The following is a 24,596-nucleotide window of genomic DNA, read 5'->3' as shown; positions in this document are numbered from 1 at the left end:
AACAAGAAGAGGGAGTAAAGGAATGGGAAAATGGAAGACTAGACAAGAAAACACACTTGATCCATTTAGGCTAGGAGATATTTTATTCTATGTTTTATTTGGGACAGAGGCAAAGATTAAAAAAATACAAAAGTTAGTGACTTGAAGAGGGAAACAGAAAAAGGGCAGTAATTGGGCTCAGTTTGCCAGCTGTCATCCTGCAGGGAGATAGATAGCTCTTCTTATCCCCAAAGATACTAGCAGCCCAACAGCTGGTCACCCAGCAAGGCAGCCTGATTCCAGACAGAAAAGGTGAAAGCAAAGAGACATCTTTCCTTGGCATCTGCCTATTTTTGCATGCTAGCTTTTCTGGGTACTTAAATGAATGATTAATGTAAATAAACTCTGGATAATCATGCTCATTCAGAATTTGGTTGCCAGAGACTTGTTTTTAAAAAATTACTTTACTTGCTCTGAAAAACATTGAAGTTACAGGCTCACTCTTTCCTCTTGTTCGGTGTTTATTTAGGATGTACACAAAATTTAGGGTCTGGCTCCTAGGGTATTGTGACCTGGTGTGGTACTACGTGTGTGTGTCTCTCTCTCTCTCTCACACACACACATACACCCCTCCCTACTACTACTACTACTAACTCTTCTTCTATGGCATGTGTGCACATGGTGGCAGGAGACGTGGCTCCCTGCTTAGAGACTCTCTTTGATTGCTATCAATACGCTTAAGGCACCGAATTCTGTGTTCAGATATCTGCACACAGCTCCCATTGACTTGGGGGGCAGGGTAGACAAAAATCAATGATTTTGGGAAGGGGAGAGGGGGAAGATTTTTTTATTTAAATCTGATTTTCTTGAGTTTGTTATTTAAATAATATATTTTTCTTTTTAAAAATAAACCTGTTTAAAATGAAATCTGAGTTTAATACAAAATATATTGAGGCCTAAATTTATTATAGTCTCTTAAAACATTTGAATAAAACTAAATCCACAAGTCTCTATCAAAAACTTTGAGTTAGAGGCTGCTTTTCAATATAAAGAAAAAATCAGCGGAAAACATCTAACTTTTGAGGTCAAGCTTTATAAATATGGCACAATGAGTCAGCCTAAGTACCTTAGGAGACTGTCTCATTTTCAAGAGATTAGGAAAGTAGGAACTTGAGCTCCAGTCCCTTTTACTTACAAATATCTAAAAATTTTTCCAGGCTGACCTGAAATAATCAGTTTAATTTTCTGACTACAGTTAATCCCTCTGTTTAATAAATCTTTTAGTTGTAAATGTGAGACGTGTTTCGATAAGAGAAGTTTAAATATCCAAAATGTTTAAGATTGTTTTGTTTAATTTTAATTTTATAAGTTTGATATGCTGTTTTGTGAGTCCAGTACCCACAAAATTAAATTCCAGTTACTATCCTAATATCGCTTGACACAAATCATGAGCAAAAAGTTAATTATCTAGTAAATAACCAGTATATCAGTCACCATTTTCTAACCCACTAAAAATGTACAATTAATAAGAATCTGAAAATGTTAATTGCTAAAATAAATGGATACAGTTATAGTGTACTCACCTATATATAAATGTATATAGTTATACTGTATTCTCCTACATAATAAAAAGTATCAAATCTATATAAAAGCTCTACTTAGTTGTAAATCAGCATGTTTAATGGTTATATTAATCAGTGAGAATGCAACCTTTCTTTAGAAAATAACCGGAATACAAAACAGAAAAGTTTGATTAAAATGGATGATTTAAATTGAGGCTTTCCACTTGGTGGTTTAAATAATGATTTAAATCGCTGATTTAAATCTCCTGGATTTAAATCAACCCACCCTGCTTGGGGGTACCTTTTTCCAGCTATATCCCCAAAGAATAATTTGCCTGTGTTCTGGGCCAACAGCTAATAGACCCACCGCACCATCTTGGAATGTGCTGCTACAGCTCCTCATTCCACAGCAGCCCTTAGTACAACTGCACATAGAACCAGGGATTTCCCTACACCCCCTCTATGGGGGTGTTTACCCCCCGAATTTCCCCAACACCCCTCCCTCCCAAGTTTTGTGAACTAGTTACATGCAGGGTTGCCAATTTAGTGATTGCTTGGAAATTTGAATTGAAATTAATACACACTTTAAAAGCATATACAGTGTATGATAAAATACGTGTATCTGAAAAAGTATAATAGATTTGAAAAGTATGAACATAGACTAGCTTCCTTATACAGCTGTTGTTTTTTATGACCATGTCATTGCATTCATTTCGGTGATGTTGGCCAACCTAATAATTTCGAATTATGATTTGCAAGCAAAGTCTAAATGAGCTCTCCCTGACAGCTAGTGATGAGCTGGGGGGAAAGGCTTCAGGACCAGATTGTATTTACATTCACACCTAATCTACTTAGGTATCCAGCAAACAGAGCTGTGTTGCCCAAGTGATAGATTTTGGCTGGGGTTGGGTTACAAATCACTTGAATGTGTGTGGGGGGGGTGTAATGAAATGTTATTCTTATTGTAGGAGTAAAGGGCAGTAGAACTGTACTTAGCCTGTGCTGATTGAGGGGCATCGAGAGAGACAGCGGGGACAGGTGTTTTGCTTGATGGTCTGTCTGAGTCACAAGTACCTGCCCCTCTCCACTGTTTAAAGACAGAGCTGATTAGGCTCCATAGATAGTCTTTGTTTTGTTAAGTGATCACTACAGCTGAAATCACTTATAATCAGGTCTAAGTGCTTAGACCTGCTGTGGGACAGTGTTTCTGTTGAAGAGACGGCCCAATCTGCACTAGCAGTGAGGTTCCCCCACTGAGAGCTCAGCTAAAATCACTGAGAGCTGGGTGGAACCTCAAGAGACCAACTCGCAGAGGTCACAGTGGCAGGTGGCAGCAGAAGGTGACAGCGCAGGGCCATTGGCAACAGAGCGATGGCGTGAACGGTGGCACAACCAACAACAGTGGCCAGAGCGAACAGTGAGCAGCTGGAGGAGCGAGCAAGGTGCCTTCTTGCCCCCCACCTGGGAGATGAACTCATGGGAAAGCACCTCTGAACTCTGAGTCTCCACTGACCAAGGACAACACCGGTGAGTGTTAATGAGGCTGTTAAGCATGTTGGAGACACAACATAGTTCATGCAAACAAACATGGCCGTGGCATCATACTTTCTATTTAAGCAAGAAATACCACTCACTACAAACTGGAGGCCAATGTTAAGTGCATTGTCACTTCTTCATCCTGAAGTTGAACACCAGTTCCGAACAAGATCAGCAAATGCTCACTGTCTGTCTGCAAGAAACTCAACTGACTGGCTAGACACATGTGGTGCAACAGTGAAAGACTCAACAGTTGAAAAAGTGAAGAACTCTCTCACCACATTCAAAAAAAAATACACGGCTGATGAATGCACCAATGCAAATGGTCATCAAGTATTAAGTCATTGTGTACATTATCTTGAGGTCAGTGGTAGGCCAGTAGATGCATTTCTAGATGTTCAAGTTATAGAAGACACATCGGCTGCATCTGTGACAACCCACATCTTAGAAGAGTTAAATGCTTGTCAATGGGACCCCAAACAGATGGCTGTTTGTGCATTTGATGGAGCTGCAAACTTCTCTGAAAGACATGGTGGAGCACAAGCTTTTCTCAGAGAAAAGTGTAACCCTAATCTCTCCTATACACACTGCAGAGGCCAGCTAGTCCAACTAGCGCTAGTATGAGCTGCAGACTCTTCAAAAGACATTTAAAAAAAGCTATAAATTTAATGTCTTCATTATAGTCTTTTTTCAGCAAGAGTCCAAAAAGACTGAATATCTTGGAAAATATAGAAGATACACTGGGACTGAAGTTCAAATTAGTCCAACCTGGGAAAACCCTCTGGCTTTCTCATGAGTGGTCCTTGCCTGTTGTCTTAAAATTACTCCAGCCATTATTACTGTCTTTGGAAAGTGTCTACCAAGAATGGATGGATCTAAGTAGTGAGGCTGGTGGATTACTTTTGCTACTACGTTCAGAGAAGACTATTGCCATTCTCTCTCTTGTAAGTCTACTGTTGAAACCACTTGGGTCATTAAACAATGCCATCCAGGCATCTGCTACAACAGTAGTAGATCTTTGTCCAGCAACAGAAGCTACATTTGTATCAATCAGAGAGCTATCCACTGAAAAAGTACTGGAAGAAGCAAAGACTTCAGTCCAGAAGTTGACTAATGAAGGCATTTATATTGAATCCTTAAGTGAAGAGGACAATAAGTGTTTGTTAAGACAACTGAAAAAGTACACAGACTTGATTCTTAAAAATCTACAACAGCGACTTCTAGATTCTACTCAACCTCTACGTAGCTTTAACAGATCCCTGTCTTATAAAACACCGACAGCTGAATGGAGTGAGGCACAACCAGCAATGGGGCTGCCATGTGATCAGGACAGAATAGGGAATTTGAACCCAGAGTGGAATATCATATGACGAGTGAATGAAGATTTGACTTCAACTTATTTTTTATCATCTCTAGTGGCTCAGCCCAATCTTTATGCTATGTTTCCTGGGCTGAAAGAAGTAGGAATTCATCTCTTGCTACTCCCACTCACAACAGTTACAGCTGAGCGTTCTTTTTCATCATTGAATAGAATTTTGTGTTTTGAAAGAAGTCGTCTTCTGCCTGATCATGTGAATGAACTAATGAGCATATCAATTGAAGGAATGGAAGTACCGGACACAAGAGAAGCCACCAAAGATGAATGCATTGCATTCAAGAAGTTCATTAACAGAGTTGTGCAAAATTATAAGAAGAAACCAAGAAGGATGTAGATGTAGTGCTTCATAGAAGGCTTGAGTAGCCAACTTTAATTTGTGTGATGATTTTAAAATCTAATAAAATGGTCATGAAACATTTTTCAGTTTTTACTATGCTGCCATAGAGCCCACCTACACCCTCATGATCTCACTCCTCATCCTGACCCCCCCCCCAATTTCAATTCCTGGGGAAAACACTGCATAGAACTACGAAATCAGCTAAATATTTGAATTTGAGGACACAGTATAAACGTGATATCAGGTTTCTGCCTTCAGGGAAACCCTAAAAAGAAATGCACCTACAACCCCTGAGTTTTTACATTGCATTAGGATTCACAGAGCATTTGCGTCCTACAAACAAAACATGTCTATGGTGTTCAGAGAACTGTAAATAATTTATTTGTACTGAAATCAAAGCTTTAGAACTGTGACAGGTATAGCAGCTTATCATATTGCCCCAAAAGCGTTTTGATTAATAACAAATAATTTATTTTCCAGGCAGCTAATTTGTGTTCTATAAGTTTTGTTTTTTCTCCCACTGGAAGTGGAGGGAGGGAAAGTGGGGATGAAGGATCTTCTGAAATTCTAATGGAGTCATTTGTATGTTTGTGAGTATCATCTACACACTCACACTCCTCTCTTCTAAGGCCTTGTTCCACCCTTCAGCTTCCAAACTGACCAGTGGGATCTCTGTGGAGCAAATAAGGCCCTCCTTCTTCCCACTATTAAAGAAGTCTCCCTTGATAGCGCTTCAGCCTGTCTTTTATAGAAACATATAATACATTGGGTTTTTTGTTTTACTTTAAGAGGAAAAAAGAACATAAATGATGTTGCACTTACTGAGTTCGGTAATGCTTCCCACCCGGGTAGCGAGCAAGGATTGCTCTATGGTCCTTAACTCTGATTGGCTAAACATTTGTACTTCGCCTGGCTTATTTGACCTTTGCTGGTCTTTGTGAAGGTTCAGACTGTCTGGCAGGCAGAGAACACCTAGAGTTAATAAAAGAGAGAGAAAAGAAAAGACCATTGTCATTTTAGTCACTATGGACAGTTGCTGTTACAGTCAGACCTTGCTGTATATGTTTCAAGAGGATGTGTTTGGAGTTCAAAATATACCTATGTTTTTTTAATAAAACAAACGCCATATAATATAAACATAACACAATATTGCAGCTGAGTCAGATACTCAAAAATGCCCCTCATTAACTTTTCAGAATACCCTTAAGTCTCTCATGTTGCCATTGTCCATTCTGGGGATAACCTTTAGAGGAAAGTTCTGTAGAATTTTATCGAGATGAAGTCAACAGCATTCCAGAGAAATTAAACAGGGCTCTATGAAAATTACTCTAAAAACAACCAAATTCAATAGAAAATTCTATCTATAGAATTCTGTAGGTTAGTTTCAAAACCTCTATATAGAAAGGTTATTCTCTATAAAATATTATAGGACCTTTCTATAAGGAAAATTCCATTTCTAACTGTCAAAACAATGGACAGTATCAAGCTGTCTGCAATGACATCTAGAAACTTATTGCTTTTGTTCTGCAAATGTAACTCCTGGCTGTTGAACTGTTTTAAGTTTTGAACCTCTGCCTATAATGCAGAAGAATCACAAGAGTAGTTTAAATGTAATGCACTTTCTCTGGGGTGAATAAAGCCACTGTACTGTCCTACCAAATGGACTAACTCAGATATACATTCATTCAGACACAACAGTAACATTCGGAGAGCATATCTAATCAGTCAAACACATATAAGAAACAAATGTTTATAATTTGAAAATCATTTTCATACTGCAGAACAGAACTTATTAAAAGCCCTAACACCCAAACTCAAACCATAGATATTAGTGACATCAAAGTGTGGTTGAGGCAGAAACAATTCTCCCTTTTTTGAGGTATGTGAACAGTGCACTATGTGCCATGATGTCAACAGTATCACATTCCATGAGGCAAATTCACCCTTGGCATAAGCAGATGCAGGTCCATTGAAGTCACCTCAACTAAAGTCACTGAAGTCAATGGAGTATTGCACTTGCTTATGCCAAGGATAAATGTGGCCCTATATCTGCCTGTGCAATTTGCAAAGCTTTGATGCCTCTGTGGTAAAAAGGTAGATGTTGAAAAATATGGACAAAAAATTATGTGGGTTTTTTTTTTTAGTGCTTGTGAAAGGTGATGGACTGACAACCATACAGACCAACCAGACATTACAAAACAAGTACACCAACAGGCACAGCCCCCCACCAGCCCGATAATGTACCCCAATGCTTTTCTTGAGGAAGAGGGAATAATTCAGTTTCCCTGTCCCATTAGATACTTGGCCTCTCTCTGATATAAATGCTACTAATCTAGCCAATGAACATGAACTGAGGAGCTATTTGTAAAGTGGCTACCTCTGGGCCCTGGTCTACACTAGGACTTTAGGTCGAATTTAGCAGCGTTAAATCAATGTAAACCTGCACCCGTCCACACAATGAAGCCCTTTATTTAGACTTAAAGGGCTCTTAAAATCAATTTCCTTACTCCACCCCTGACAAGTGGATTAGCGCTTAAATCGACCTTGCCGGCTCGAATTTGGGGTACTGTGGACACAATTCGATGGTATTGGCCTCCGGGAGCTATCCCAGAGTGCTCCATTGTGACTGCTCTGGACAGCACTCTCAACTCAGATGCACTGGCCAGGTAGACAGGAAAAGAACCGCGAACTTTTGAATCTCATTTCCTGTTTGGCCAGCGTGGCAAGCTGCAGGTGACCATGCAGAGCTCATCAGCACAGGTGATCATGATGGAGTCCCAGAATCGCAAAAGAGCTCCAGCATGGACCGAACGGGAGGTACAGGATCTGATCGCTGTTTGGGGAGAGGAATCCGTGCTATCAGAACTCCGTTCCAGTTTTCGAAATGCCAAAACCTTTGTCAAAATCTCCCAGGGCATGAAGGACAGAGGCCATAACAGGGACCCGAAGCAGTGCCGCGTGAAACTGAAAGAGCTGAGGCAAGCCTACCAGAAAACTAGAGAGGCGAACGGCCGCTCCGGATCAGAGCCCCAAACATGCCGCTTCTATGATGAGCTGCATGCCATTTTAGGGGGTTCAGCCACCACTACCCCAGCCGTGTTGTTTGACTCCTTCAATGGAGATGGAGGCAACACGGAAGCAGGTTTTGGGGACGAAGAAGATGATGATGAGGTTGTAGATAGCTCACAGCAAGCAAGCGGAGAAACCGGTTTTCCCGACAGCCAGGAACTGTTTCTCACCCTGGACCTGGAGCCAGTACCCCCCGAACCCACCCAAGGCTGCCTCCTGGACCCAGCAGGTGGAGAAGGGACCTCTGGTGAGTGTACCTTTTAAAATACTATACATGGTTTAAAAGCAAGCATGTGAAAGGATTACTTTGCCCTGGCATTCGCGGTTCTCCTAGATGTACTCCTAAAGCCTTTGCAAAAGGTTTCTGGGGAGGGCAGCCTTATTGTGTCCTTCATGGTAGGACACTTTACCACTCCAGGCCAGTAACACGTACTCGGGAATCATTGTAGAACAAAGCATTGCAGTGTATGTTTGCTGGCATTCAAACAACATCCGTTCTTTATCTCTCTGTGTTATCCTCAGGAGAGTGAGATATAATTCATGGTCACCTGGTTGAAATAGAGTGCTTTTCTTCAGGGGACACTCAGAGGAGCCCATTCCTGCTGGGCTGTTTGCCTGTGGCTAAACAGAAATGTTCCCCGCTGTTAGCCACAGGGAGGGGGGAAGGTTGAGGGGGTAGCCACGCGGTGGGGGGAGGCAAAATGCGACCTTGTAACAAAAGCACATGTGCTATGTATGTAATGTTAACAGCAAGGTTTACCCTGAAAGAGTGTAGCCACTGTTTTATAAAATGTGTCTTTTTAAATACCGCTGTCCCTTTTTTTTTTCTCCACCAGCTGCATGTGTTTCAATGATCACAGGATCTTCTCCTTCCCAGAGGCTACTGAAGCTTAGAAAGAAAAAAAAAACGCACTCATGATGACATGTTCTCCGAGCTCATGCTGTCTTCCCACACTGACAGAGCACAGACGAATGCGTGGAGGCAAATAATGTCAGAGTGCAGGAAAGCACAAAATGACCGGGAGGAGAGGTGGCGGGCTGAAGAGAGTAAGTGGCGGGCTGAAGACAGGGCTGAAGCTCAAATGTGGCGGCAGCGTGATGAGAGGAGGCAGGATTCAATGCTGAGGCTGCTGGAGGACCAAACCAGTATGCTCCAGTGTATGGTTGAGCTGCAGCAAAGGCAGCTGGAGCACAGACTGCCACTGCAGCCCCTCTGTAACCAACCGCCCTCCTCCCCAAGTTCCATAGCCTCCACACCCAGACGCCCAAGAACGCGGTCGGTGGGGCCTCCGGCCAACCAGCCACTCCACCAGAGGATTGCCCAAAAAAAAGAAGGCTGGCATTCAATAAATTTTAAAGTTGTAAACTTTTAAAGTGCTGTGCTTAAAGTGCTGTGTGGCATTTTCCTTCCCTCCTCCACCACCCCTCCTGGGCTACCTTGGGCTACCTGGGCTACCCCTATTTGTGTGATGAATGAATAAAGAATGCATGAATGTGAAGCAACAATGACTTTATTGCCTCTGCAAGCGGTGATTGAAGGGAGGAGGGGCGGGTGGTTAGCTTACAGGGAAGTAGAGTGAACCAAGGGGTGGGGGGTTTCATCAAGGAGAAACAAACAGAACTTTCACACCGTAGCCTGGCCAGTCATGAAACTGGTTTTCAAAGCTTCTCTGATGCACACCGCACCCTCCTGTGCTCTTCTAACCGCCCTGGTGTCTGGCTGCGCGTAACCAGCAGCCAGGCGATTTGCCTCAACCTCCCACCCCGCCATAAATGTCTCCCCCTTACTCTCACAGATATTGTGGAGCACACAGCAAGCAGTAATAACAGTGGGAATATTGGTTTCGCTGAGGTCTAAGCGAGTCAATAAACTGCGCCAGCGCGCCTTTAAACGTCCAAATGCACATTCTACCACCATTCTGCACTTGCTCAGCCTGTAGTTGAACAGCTCCTGACTACTGTCCAGGCTGCCTGTGTATGGCTTCATGAGCCATGGCATTAAGGGGTAGGCTGGGTCCTCAAGGATAACTATAGGCATTTCAACATCCCCAACAATTATTTTCTGGTCTGGGAATAAAGTCCCTTCCTGCAGCTTTTGAAACAGACCAGAGTTCCTGAAGATGCGAGCGACATGTACCTTTCCCGGCCATTCCACGTTGATGTTGGTGAAACATCCCTTGTGATCCACCAGAGCTTGCAGCACTATCGAAAAGTACCCCTTGCGGTTTATGTACTCGGCGGCTTGGTGCTCCGGTGCCAAGATAGGGATATGGGTTCTGTCTATGGCCCCACCACAGTTAGGGAATCCCATTGCAGCAAAGCCATCCACTATGACCTGCACATTTCCCAGGGTCACTACCCTTGATATCAGCAGATCTTTGATTGCGTGGGCTACTTGCATCACAGCAGCCCCCACAGTAGATTTGCCCACTCCAAATTGATTCCCAACTGACCGGTAGCTGTCTGGCGTTGCAAGCTTCCACAGGGCTATCGCCACTCGCTTCTCAACTGTGAGGGCTGCTCTCATCTTGGTATTCATGCGCCTCAGGGCAGGGGAAAGCAAGTCACAAAGTTCCATGAAAGTGCCCTTACGCATGCGAAAGTTTCACAGCCACTGGGAATCGTCCCAGACCTGCAACACTATGCGGTCGCACCAGTCTGTGCTTGTTTCCCGAGCCCAGAGTCGGCGTTCCACAGCATGAACCTGCCCCATTAGCACCATGATGCATGCATTGGCAGGGCCCATGCTTTCAGAGAAATCTGTGTCCATGTCCTGATCACTCACGTGACCGCGCTGACGTCGCCTCCTTGCCCGGTATCACTTTGCCAGGTTCTGGTGCTGCATATACTGCTGGATAATGCGTGTGGTGTTTAATGTGCTCCTAATTGCCAAAGTGAGCTGAGCGGCCTCCATGCTTGCCTTGGTATGGCGTCCGCACAGAAAAAAGGCGCGGAATGATTGTCTGCTGTTGCTCTGACGGAGGGAGGGGCGACTGACAACACGGCTTACAGGGTTGGCTTTAGGGAGCTAAAATCAACAAAGGGGGTGTCTTTACATCAAGGAGTATTTCAGGCAGGACTTCACGGAGGGTTCCAATAAGAAATGGTGCACCTAAGTTATTGTTCTTATTGGAACAAGGAGGTTAGCCTGGCCTCTGATTGATACATGGCTAGATTTACCTCGCTGCACCTTCTCTGTGAGTGACTGCAATGTGACCTAGAGGAATGAGTCCCCTAGACCGGGGAGGGGGGGAAGCAAATGAGTACAAAACAAATCTGGTCTATTTCTTGTTTTGATCCACTCCATCTATCTTTTACATCTTTGGCTGGCAGCAGACGGTGCAGAAGGACTTCATGCCATCCACATCTCATGGCTGCTCGGCAGAAGATGGTACAGTACGACTGCTAGCCATCCTCATCTCTTGCCTGCCCGGCAGAAGATGGTACAGTACGACTGCTAGCAATCCGTATCGCCTGCCTGTTCACCATAAGACAGTTCAATAGGATTGACTGCAGGACTAAAGAGAATGACCTGGTCAAGTCACTCTAAATTAAGTCCCTGCGCCCATGTCTGTCCAGGCGCTCCCAACCAATGTGGCCAGGAGCACCTCGGACATGACGATGACGGCTACCAGTCGTACTGTACCGTCTGCTGCCACAAGGCAAGGGATTGCTGCTACTGTGTAGCAAAGCCGTACCGCGTCTGCCAGCACCCAGGAGACATAGGGTGACGGTTACCTGAGCGGGCTCCATGCTTGCCGTGGTATGGCGTCTGCACAGGTAACTCAGGAAAAAAGGCGCGAAACGATTGTCTGCCCTTGCTTTCACGGAGGGAGGGAGGGAACGGGGGCCTGACGATATGTACCCAGAACCACGCGCGACAATGTTTTAGCCCCATCAGGCATTGGGATCTCAACCCAGAATTCCAATGGGCAGCGGAGACTACGGGAATTGTGGGATAGCTATCCACAGTGCAACGCTCCGGAAGTCGACTCTAGCCTCGGTACTGTGGAAGCACTCCGCCGAGTTAATGCACTTAATGCACTTAGAGCATTTTCTGTGGGGACACACACACTTGAATATATAAAACCGATTTCTAAAAAAACGACTTCTATAAATTTGACCTTATTCCGTAGTGTAGACATACCCTGGGACTCTTAAACAACAAACCAATTTCACAAAGGCGACCAAACAGCCATCCAAGGGTAATGATTTTTGGCCATTGCTGATCTGAGTGGTAGTCAATCAAGCCAGTGACCTAGAACTGAAAGACTCCATGAAAAATATCCTTAAAACAAACAAATAAAAATAAAACCTTTCTACCGGCTCCAGACTCTCCTTTTTTCCCTGAGCAGAGCTAGGAGGACCTGCTGTAGAGATGTCTAATACGGATCATCATTCTAGCCACACCTCTGCACAATACTGTGATATTAATAAGCACCTAATTAAGCTCACACGCACAAGATACCCAGGCACTTCAAGCTTAGTAAAAGTTAATTGAAAATGTCACCGCTTCACTTTTTGGCAAGTTGGTAATAATAAAAATTTCTAATGTTTAAACAGCACCTTTCCTCCCAAGGGGCCTGAAAGTACTTCAGAAACAATATTTAGCTCCATTGAAATGCAACCACCTGCATGGCGGAGAGTGGCCACAAATCAACACACAGCATGTTGCTGAGCTGTTTGGAGAGGGGTCATTTCGGAACAAAGTCCATACTTTTATGAAAAGTGCCCTGGGTTGTTAATGGCCATGCAGACCAGAACCTCTGTTTTTAAGTCTAGTCTGAAAATAAAATGATGCCACACAATAAAAAAATGAGTAGGGGGGCAGTTTCCGCTAAATTGGCATGCCACAGAATCATGAAATGAAAGGATGAAAAAGATTCTCTGAGTCAAGTGTTCAGACATTACACATCATGCAAAACTTTTCCCTATTTCATTCCCACACGAGTTTTATCTAACCTCTTTTTGAATGCCCGCTCCAGTGATAACCCCTTAGTTCCCTCCATTGGTCTATTGTAGTATTAATTGTTCTACTGGCGACTCCAGAATGGTACAGTCTCTGCCAAAATGTGATTGCACCAATGCTGCGTATAGCAGTTATTACCTTCCCAGTTTTACATGAGAATCCTCTGTACAAGACATATAGCCAGAGAATGTCACGGGTTATTTTTGCAACAACATTTCATAGTATGCTTAGGACTTATTTAATATTCACTGTACCCTCTATGTCTTTTCCCCACCTTCCCATTGAGATCTGTATTGTTTATGATAGTGGATTGTGATGATGATGATGATTTAAATAGTGTCAACAGTGCACTAGATGCTTTACAGAGAAAAATGAGGACATGGACGATCCCTGCACCCAGAGCTTACCATCCAAGGAGACCACAAGAAGGGGGATAGGAAGCAAGAAATGCAGTGCAATTGAACAGTGAAGTTTTGCAAGTATCTTGTTAGTTCCAAATTGTCTTGTATTTTTCTCACTCCCCTCAACCCCAGCTTAGAATAGGGGAAGTTGGTTAAAAAAGCCTATCGTAGAGTGGCCCTAAAATCCCAAATCAGGGAGGGGATAGACCGGATTGAAGGGGTTCAGTTTCATATCACATGGGTCTTCTTCTGTGGAAGGAAAGTTGAGAGCATAGAATCTCCTTGATCAGCTGGGGAACCAGTGTATTGGATTCTCGGCAAGAGGAACCTATGCAAAAAGGTTTTAAACTAGCCCAGAGTGGAGCAAGGTCACAGTAAGGAGGTAGGATGAAATCCTGGCTCCACTAAAGTCAATGCCAAAACTCCCAGTGATTTGAATGAGGGCAGAATTTCACACATAGTGCCCAGAAAGACAAATACAGCATATTATGGAGGGAAAGACACAGGAAAGAGACATGACATAATACCAAATTGGGATCCATGAAGTACAGTCAGAACTGATAGCAAAAGTAAAGCGATTGAATGAGAGAGCAGGAGAAACCAAAAAGGGAAGGCAAAAGATTGGGGATACAATATTGGGATTGAAGGTCCTGTCTACACTGGCTTTAAAACAGAGTTTAGATACATTCAAACTCAGCTCCAAAGAAACCGTGCTCAGACAACATCAACCCACAACTGACACTCAAAGAATATATGCTATGGTAGTCTGTTTAAACATGGTGATAGCAAGTATGGCTCTCATCCGGGTGTTGTACATGCCATAATGAGACTATACTCAGGAGCAGAATGTCACTACAGAAGAGTGTAACTTGTTTGAAGAGCAAAGTGAAAGAGTGAGACATCTAGAGCGATAGTGGGGGAAACAAAGAAAATTAAAGAGAAATAAAGAAACGAGACAAAGAAAAGAAACAACATAAGATAAAATCAGCTTTAAAAATCCTTTTGTGATTGGCTTATTTAAATACCCGATGTACTACTCAATATTTATATTCTGTAGATGCAGAAGGCTTTGAGAAGTACAGCTTTGCTTTATAAAATGCAGAACTGCCTGCACATTTTAATAAGTATTCTCTCTAGTGAATCCTTTCCATTTATTGAAAATATACTCTGCAGTCTTAATGGAGGTGTGTATAATTATAAAACTAATTTTGGTGAAAAAAATCCTGCCTAAAAGAGATGTATAATTGATCTGTTATTACAAGATAATATAGTCTATTAGCTTTTGAAAACACTAACTAGAGTGTAAACAATTCTTGTGGCATCTTCAAAAAATCTTGTTACATTATTTAATGCATAACACTGTAGCCCTGCAAACAACCTTAAAGTGAAAATAATGTCATACACTGATTCTTTTTCCTCAGTGAAAAGATAAATCAATTAAATTTAGGTGGAGGAAAGAAATGTTGGTTTAAATTAGCTATACAAAGAAGACTGAAATGGTTTTTAAAATTATATTATACATACAAGGGAGCGTTGTTGAGCAATTAAAGGAAAAATCAAGAAACAGGGATTTTATTCTCAACTCCATGGCTGGCTTGCTTTGTGACCTTAGTCAACTCATTTAATCACTCTGCCACAATTTTCTTGTCAAATCCTTATTCATTAATTGGTCTGATTCATTAATGCCTGGAAAACATTTTGAGATGCTTGGATGGAAGGTGCCATAGAAAAGCAAAATGTACCATTGTTGAAAGATTTAGCAAACTGAAAGACATATAGTGCCAGAAGGTTCTACTTTGGTTTGAGATTAGCCAAGATATGCAACAGCCAGATTTACACTGCCAGTTTAGAAACTGAAATTGACCACAGTGGGGAACATATGGAGTGGATGGTAGCTCACTGCACCTGGGGACCCACCAAACAGGCAGTAGAGAGAGCGCAGTAGAGGTGGAAAGGAGAAGGGCAACTGCCACACACTGCTGTATGCTCTCCATGGGTCCAAGCAGAAACAGTCCTTCAATGCTGCACCACAAACACCCTTGGGGGAATTTTTATGCAGTCGTTGCTGAGAGTGAAAACACTGTATATCTCCTGAGCTGTGAGCTCTTCTTGGAGACTGTTAGTTTTATCATTTAACATAATCCAGTACATATGCACAGAGTGCATTTTGTAAACACGTATAATTTTACATCAAATCTGATTTTCACCAGATAATCGAAAGGCAAATCTATGACCTACACACTATGAATACACCAGCTTTCAAGTTTAAATCATCTTCCCTAGGAGCTGTTTTTAAAAAGTCACAAAAATGTGACATTATTTGACAGGAGGTATCTGGTGCAGTGAAGCAAAGATTGGTATAATTTTCACTCTCTGTGAAATGGTACTAGACTAGGAAGACTGTGAACAGAAACTGCATGCAGTTCTTGGTATCACAGTACCAGAAAACACTGATGAACTTAAGGGAATTTTGAGAAGGGGAACAAAGTGGTTAATAGGCTATAGGCATTGGCTTATGCAGAAAGATTACAAGAACTAAGGCCTTCCAATATATAGTCTGGCTATGTGATGACTAAAGATATCCTGGTAACGTATCTACAAGTATTGGAAGAGCATAAACACCAAGAAGGAAAGGAATATTTAGAATGGTCCTCATCAAAATAACTATGAATAATAATATGAAACTGCACAAGAACAATTTAAGTTAAACATCAAGAAATATTTCCTAACAATAAGGCCCAAGACACAGTGAGTTAGTGGAATTTCTGTTGCTTGAGTCATTCAAAATTACAAAGAACATGATAATAATTTGTTATTGTAGGGAACAGCCCTCTGAGCTCCTGCTAGGAGGACTAGATGATTTAATAGGTTTTTTTAAAATGTGTAATTTCATTCATTCATTCACCATCAATCCCTTAGACTGACCGACCATGACAGATGATTTCCTGTTTAGTGACTGTGATGTGTGTGAAGCAGAAAAACAACTATGCTGATAAGGCATATTTCCTAAACAAGTAAATATAAAGTCAAGTATGGTCTGCTGTTTAAGTAGCAACAGACTAAGCATGACTTGGAAGGCACTTATGAACTACTTAACCTCTGCTGCCAACGTTATTTTGGACTTTTTGAAACAACCAGAGACTGAGTATTTTATTTACAAATGTATGACAGTGAAATAAACCCTGTATGTTGCAACGATCCCCCTTCTGCACATGCATACACAAAGCATTTTTATGGGACTTTTAAAATATCTGCCAAGTACCTGGTGTTTGAAATGATCCTTTTAACAAGGTACTGCAAATATATTTTTATATCTGTGAAATGCTCATCATAAGAAGATTATTTTCCCCTTACTTTCTATATGTTCCTTTATTCATCTAGGTGTATTTGGCTTTTTTGGCATAGGCAGTGTTCGTGGGATCCCTCGACTCCACATGACCATAGTTTCAGTACTGCTGGGGTCTACTGAGTCTTTTTTTATTCCAAAGTAGCTACAAGGAATACCATGCAGTTTGCTGGGTGAAAGCATTTCACCCTTAAAAAAATTAATTTTCTGTCTGCTCTGCATTATCATTAAAGACTCTATGGCACTTTTCACAACAGGAGAAGTGGAGCCTTTGGCCAAATTTTTTCCTTCCCTTTTGGACATCCTCAACTGTTGTATGTCTGTGAGAAATACATAACAGAAGAAATACATGAGGCTCAGTTGAAATGTTGGCCTCTTCCAAACTGCAACCAAATGCAGTCTGTACATTCCAGAGGTGTCCATCATATGAGCAGATGAAATAGGATTGTGAAGAGTGTGATGATAATTCTGTGGTCCACAGAACAGTCATGCCAAAATACACCTGAGCATCAGTATATTTTATATATATACACATACATATATGGACACATCTACAGGTACAAAGACAGGTGTAAATGATAGACTGGGAGGTGACAAGACAGTTGTGGGAAGGTAGATTCTTATTGTAAGATTTATAAAGCACCTTTTACCTACACCAAGGTGCTGTACAAAATACTGTAAGGAACCACACAATGCAACAATACATGTAAAAGAATTAAAAAAAACAAAATGCTTCATTCATACTTTTAAAATATTGAGTCCTTGGTACTGAACTTTTGTGGAAGGGACTTCCACACCAGCTTGAAATCAGATGTGCAAGAGCCTTGTACCTGAACAACGCACAGTGCACTGACAGAAAAGCAATTTATAGATCCCAATGTAGGGAAACACAGGGATTCAGGGAGGGCCCTTAAGCACGTGCTTAGCTTTAAGCATTGAAATCAATGGGAATTAAATACATGCTTACTGTAAAGCATGTGATTTTGTGCTTTCCTGAATTGGGCAATAAATAGCATCCAGGACCTAAAAGACATGGAGACGTAGATATGAACAAAAAATGGTACAGCTGTTAAATAACATAATGCTTCAGAGGTGAAATGTTAGCCCTGCTGAAGTCAATGACAAAAATCTCCTTGACTTCAATAGGGCCAGAATTTTACCCCCCAGTGCCGAGAATTCCAGGTGATTCTGAGTGTGCTGAGACCCCCCGGATAAAAAGTAGGGTATTAACCAACAAAACGAACCAGAAGTTTCACCCAACTGTCTGAAAAGGTGAATATCAGCTGTTGCTTTGGTTTACAACTCCACCCTTTCCAAATGAGTCTGTAAAATTACCAAGGCCTGATGTTAAGGCCCAGACCTTAGTGAAATTAAAGAAATATAACATTTGTAGAAACATACAGGGATATTTATTTGCCTTAGAGTGGTATTCCATCACCTCAGTTGTCTAGTATGCGTTTACTTACCATCATGATGAGATCACTATAAATACCTAGATAGGACAGATCTGATTGATTCAGATCTGGTTGATTCAACTGTTATTATCTATCTGTGGAAGGATTTCTGAAAAATTCTGGAATTCTCAAATCCCAGATCAACCCATTAGCAGTATGTCTACCAATAACTGCTGGTAGGTTGTGCATTCCAAGACCCTGCTTCAAGTTCAGTGAAGTTTCTCATTTGAAGAGGGGTGTGTTTAAATCCAATGTTTTCACTTGCAAATGATTTAGCTCAGGTCAGGATGGTTGCACTGACTACCAATATGCTGTCCTTGGGCCCCAATTCAGCCAACTACTTAAGTATATACTCATCTTTAAGTATGTGTTTAAGTAGGCTAGGATCTTTACTAAGGGTACATCCACACTAGCCGTCGGATCGGCAGGTAGTGATGGATCGATTTATCGCGTCTAGTGTAGACGTGATAAATCGATCCCTGATCGCTCTGCCGTAGACTCCTGTACTCCACCGCAGCAAAAGGCGGAAGCAGAGTCATCAGGGGAACGGCAGCAGTCGACCCCGAGCCGTGAGGACACGAGGTAAGTCGACCTAAGATACATCGACTTCAGCTGCGCTATTCTTGTAGCTGAAGTTTTGTATCTTAGGTCGATCCCCCCATTCACCCCCCAGTGTGGACCAGGCCTAAGAAGAAGCTAAATACTGTTAAAAAATTCTGATTGGTTTGAGCAGAAATCACTTGTTAATATCACGGATTTGTTGGTCCAGGCCTCTGATAGGGTTAGCTAAAAATTAATCAGTTCTGTCCCTACCAGTAAGTGTCAGCACATATCTGGTAGAATTCTTAGAGTCATAGAGTTTAAGGCCAGAAGGGACCATCAGATCACCTAATCTGACTTCTTGTATATCATAGGCCACCAACACCATCCAGCACCCATACACTAAAGCCAGCAACCAAAATTAGAACAAAGTACTATAGTCCACAGGAGACTAAACTATTGTGCCACAGGCAGAGAATAGCAGGAACCAAAGCACATCAATGCCCGAGGTCTCTGCAATGGCAGTGAATTGATTAAATAAGAAATATCCATATTCTCCTGGCAAATGGCCCTCCCCCCACATCTGACCTGGGGGAAAATTCCTTCCCAGGCCCAGTTCCACATAAAGTGATCAGTTACACACCCTCAGCATGTGAGCAAGAACCAGACAGCCAAGCACCTTATGTAACCACTGAATAAAAATATAAAAAGAAATTTCATATCTCTAGGCGTATTTCAGACTTGGTGGTCAAAAAATGGTTAACCAAAACCTCATTTTTACAAAATAGTTTAAATGCAACGGAGCTGATTAAAAAATCCCAAGTACATATAACAGTACAACAAAATGTTACTGTACAATATATTTGCTAACTTAATGGCTACCAATGTAATTGATCAAAGATTTTTTTTTTAAAGAAGACATTTAACTTGTTCTCTTTGATCCTTTCAGGGTTTCTTTGCAAAGTTCTCATTTCCAAGCTCAGGATTTTCCAACATACAGAGATGCAATTTTAGTCTTCAAATAAGCCAATTTATTTTCTGAAAATTATACCAGCAATTTTTTCCAGCCAGTAAAAGTTGTACTTACTTGCAAAGGTAAAAGGTTAAATCTGGTTATATACAAAGTCAAATATATAACCAGATTTGACCTTCTACCTATATCGATAAAGCTAGATTGACCTTTTTACATTCATCTCTTTCTATATATATTACACTCAAAAAAATAGGTCCAAAGTACATTAAGGTTGCAAAGTCAAATACTTCAAAAGTTAGGAAATGCCAGAATTAAGGCTGCCTGTGCACCATTATTTCAACCCCCTTCTACATATGTATCATGATACAGTCTTTAATTACATGATAACATACTATTTTTTACATAGGACCCCTGTCTCATTCAGCGCACAGATGGTGCTCAAATAATGAACAGCTATTCAATATTATGTTTTCTCCTCACTCTTCAACGTGTGGCCCTGGGCCTTATTTACGGCACACTGTTCAAACCTTGCTCTGAAGTCAGAATTAATAATTTCCTCATGAGTTTTTCTATGGCACTCAACACTACAGTATCTGAGTGCTTCATAAACATTAGTTAATTTTTTTCACATCATCTCTGTGAGATGAGGGGTGGTATTATCCCCATTTTACAGAGGGGAACGGAGACACAAAAAAATTAAGGTAAAAAGTTTCCACTAATTTTGAGTGCACAATTTCAGACCTCTAAGACTGATTTGTAAGAGTACTAAGCACTGCATAGCTGTGTGTGTTCATAGTACAGCCCCCACTATCTTCAGCTACATTTGCAAGTGCTCAGCACCTCTGTACATCAGACCTCAGGGTCTCACGTTGGATACCCAGGAAATGAGAACACACACAATTTGTGATCACCCGTGAAAAGTCTGGTTTAAGTGACTTGACTAGCATCACATAGGAGCTCTGTGGCAGACGCAGTGATAGAATCCAATTCCCAGAGCACCATTCAACTACCTTATTGAATCACCTGCCTCATTTACAACTAGGCAGGTCTTTTGTCCGGTTTTAAGACAGACAGTCCTTGTTTTGTTTGGTTTGACCCCTGTCCGGTACTGATATAAAATCAGACATAGTTTTGTCCAGTATCACAGGCATGCTGCTTTGCCCCCACTAGCATGAACTCACACACAGTGTGTGCACAAGATCACGCTGGCAAGGGCAGGATGGCACGCTCTACAAAACGGCACATGGTAAACTGACAGGGGCAGGGTCATATGGGCAGGGACAGGGACAACCAATTGGATGTGTCCTGCATTCTGGGGATGTGTCAGTGGCCACCCTGTTCACTATACACCTTCTAACTTCTGCAGTAAATGAAGCAGGAGTCCCACAGATAACAGTCTCCTTCACTACGCAACCACGATTCACCCCCAGAGTAGGTCCATCCTGTGCACTGAATGAGGTAAGGGTCCTGTGGGGGAAAATTAGTACGTGATCATGCTGTTAAGGACTGTATCATAATGCACACTCACAAAGGGGCCAAATTAAGATTGCACAGACACCTTAATTCTGGCATTTCCTAACTTTTCACTACTCTACATTAAAAGAACATTAAGTGTGCAAAGTCAGGGGGTTTGTGTTTACGTAATTCCCTAGGTTTTTAAAAAGGCAAACTGAAAAAACAGAAATTCTATCATATAGCATCACACTGACACCCACATGGTTCATCAGCAGGGTTGGAACCTTTAAACCCACTGCACAGACCTCTGCCACTTGAGCTAACAGAGTAACTGATAGCCCTCGAAGGTTGTTGTCCTCCATGTGAACCAGCAATAACGGGGGTTGAGAGACACACTTTGTTAGAGGGTTTCACAAATATTTGCTGACGGAAGTGGAATGATGAAGATTCAAGGAATCTTGGGTTCCATTTCAGGCTCTGGGGAGGAATGTGCTTTAGGTCAGTGCTTCTCAAGCTATTTGATGTTGGGGGACTGGCAATTTTTTTCCCAATGTGGGCGCAGACTGGCAGCCGATGGCTCCCGGTCCGTGGACCACTACTTTGAGTAGCACTGCTCTAGGGGACACAGATCCTTCTGCTCCCTCCCTGCCAACCTCTCTTCCCCAGGTCCTCATCCCAGTCCAATTCTCCTCACCTATCTGTCCCAGTTTCCACTCCTAAGGCTTCTCTTCCCAGTCTCCTTGCCCAGTCAGTCCTACTCTCCCCATCTGGGCTCTTAATCTGACCTGTCTCTTCCCTTCCTCCCAGCATCCAGTCATCCCCACTGCCTGTTTCCCTCCCTCACGGGCTCCCAGTCCCAGTCTCCCTCACTAGGATCCTCATCCAGCCTCAGTCTCCACTGTCTCCCACACCTCCCTGGCTCCTTGTCCTACTCTCTCTTTGTTGAGCCAATCCTAGATCCTCCCCCATATCCTAGCTCCTCATCAGCTCTATCTTCCCTTCCTCACAGCTTTTGTTCCCCTCCACTTGTTCTGGTTTCTCCTGTCTCAAATCTCAGTCACGGTTTCTCACTGTCCTATTTCAGTCCCAGTTTACTCTTTTTTCTCCCTCTGTCTGGCTCTTGTCTCCTCTGCATTCAAATTAGATGGCTTCCTCCTCTAGGCTGACTGGATCCAGGAAGGAGGATCAGTGAAAGCACAGGAGAGACAAGCTCCCTGTTCTCAGCTCCAGGGCCTGACCCACAGCAGGGCCTAGAGCAGCCATTGCAGGGAAAGTCCAGCTTTGTTTAAATAGCCCTGGGCTGGAACGTGCTCAGTTGCTCTTTAGGGATCCCTATGCACATTCAAATCACATGCAGGAGTTGTGAGGGGATGGCGCATGTTCAGTATGCACAAAACCTTCAGGTATTTTAGTTACTAAGCTCTAAGAAGTCTCTACCAAGTATGTGCAAACTGAGATTCGTCGAAGACTTATATTGAGGACAAACTTGGGGAGATTTTCACAGGAACAGCAAAAGGCACATCCGTGACACAAAGGCCACCCCCCTGTCCAACCTCCAAAGCATAGGGGGAGGGAAATGTGCTAGGATCTCTCAAAGAAAAGGGTGCCAGAATTTTTTAAATATTGCAAAACAACATTTATTCCCTAGCCTTGCTCTTGGAAATGGCTGAATCATTGAGGCAGACACCCAGGGTGGAAAACATCAGCCAAACTTTAACCATTTGGGACAAGTTATAAAAACTGCAAACAGGGTTTTATAATGGGAAGTATCAGGCAACCTGACTATTAGGCAGTGCTACCAGCTCTGCCTGTAATACATATAGAAAAGGTCCCGTTGGATTTCACATTGTTTTGTTAAGAATGGGAAAGGGCTGGTGAACTGCACTCTCTGAATCCAATTCAACTGTAAGTTTATACTGTAATTCTAAAGAGCTACTTCTATAAGTAATAAGACATGGGTAAGTTAATTATTGAAATGAATATAGATTGATAAAGATTAGTTATGTCATATTGAATAGAGATATTGAATAGAGACGGACTGAAATCAAAACCCCAGATACAAAGATCTCTTAATTTTGGAAAGGTTTAAACAATATGGGTCATTCCACAAGGTAAATTCACAGGAGATACATATCTGCTTCCTCCTTCCTGAGGGTCGGAATAGATCTTCAGGTTACGGTCACCAGGCTCTTAGAGCCTTGTCAATGGTGGTATTCAATCTGCGATTCCTTTGCTGATTTCACCAAGAAAAGGGACATTGCACTATCACTTTGTTCTCTGTCTCATTCATAAGGGGTACTTGGTCTCAGGAACTTGAGACGCTCTAACTCATGGTTCAATGGCACTTCTTCTATTGCCATGATGGATATACGTCCAGACTTTTGGGTCTAAACAAAATCTTATGCCTGGAGCCAACCAAGCCTAAGACTTGGCCTGGAACTCTCTCCCTGATGTAGGCTATTAAAGTGGTTTCTATAATTAATTAAAGTTGTACTTATTCCAATTATATGCTCTGCGATGGGCATAAGAAATTGGTATCTATCCTACACTTCTTAGTGGCAATAACTCTAAAGTATAGGGAACTATAAAGACTATGAGAATGTGAAGGTTAGATTATTTGAAGAGGACAAGGGTTCAAAAAGGATTAATTTTCTGTCAGTGTAAAAACATACAGCTGAAACCCTGCAGAAATCTTAATTGCAATGCATAACACTACAGGAGTGACTGGAATTCTGAGCAAGTTTTAATTGTGTCAGCCGAATGTCATGGGGAAAATGAATCAATTATGGGGTTCATTTTGACTTCTAAAATAAAACTAAGTCCTAAGTAATTATTATGAATTTCTTTCAACGAAAATCCAGAGTTCCCGAATCTAAATCAAGTTCACAAATTCATGGGCTCCAGTCCTGCTAGTACGCTTCTTTTGACCTTGGAAAAAAGCAGGCTAACAACTATCTTTGAGCTTAATTAAGAAATTAACCCATTAAAATTGTTCCAACAATACACTTTCTTTTATTTAGAATTTAGTTTGAAAACAAACTAGTTTTTCTTCTGTTCAGCATTCCCCAGAGTGTGCCTATGTTGGGGAGCTGTAACTTTCCTTTAATTTTTAAAATTTGCCCAGAAATACTGAATCTGGATTGTGTTACGTAACCTGCAATCCTATTGGGTTCACAAGATTTGGGGCTGATGGCGTCACTGACTGATGGCTGCAGCATCACAGTGCACATAACATAGCATCCTGCAGAATGCTATGGTATGATGGTGACACACAGTACACAAATAATAAAACATAATGGTGGCTGTCCCTCAGAATCACCAAAAGAACAGACTGCACCTGTATTATGATGTGAACCCCCTCCCCCACCCTTTCTATTTATTTATTTATTTTTCACTTCAAGACTCCCCCCGTAGCAGACGTAAATCCATCTCTTACTAACAGAGCTCTGTTTATGTGCCTTTCATTCAGCCATTCATTTACAGTGAACTAAACTGTGCCACAGTGCTCCGGCAACATCCTTGATTGACATCCTCGATAGACAGGCCTCTGAAAGCTCCACCATGGACCAGTTGTACAGTACCAGATACACTGGTGAT

General features: G+C 42.1%; 1 protein-coding gene across 2 annotated transcripts in view; it reads right to left on the bottom strand.

Annotated features, from left to right (window-relative positions):
- Positions 1-24,596, bottom strand: part of ABTB3 (ankyrin repeat and BTB domain containing 3) — a 279,093-nt gene that overhangs the window by 105,997 nt on the left and 148,500 nt on the right. For both annotated transcript variants that reach the window (XM_073324534.1, XM_073324544.1), the window contains exon 2: positions 5,615-5,764. In XM_073324534.1, coding sequence (XP_073180635.1) covers positions 5,615-5,764 — 150 coding nt within the window. The remainder of the gene's footprint in view (positions 1-5,614; positions 5,765-24,596) is intronic.

This window comes from Lepidochelys kempii, chromosome 1 (genome assembly GCF_965140265.1).
Source record: "Lepidochelys kempii isolate rLepKem1 chromosome 1, rLepKem1.hap2, whole genome shotgun sequence".
In the NCBI taxonomy this organism is placed as follows: Eukaryota; Metazoa; Chordata; order Testudines; family Cheloniidae; genus Lepidochelys; species Lepidochelys kempii.
The sequence above is the reverse complement of the archived record's forward strand: the minus strand, read 5'-3'. Positions and strand labels throughout refer to the sequence as shown.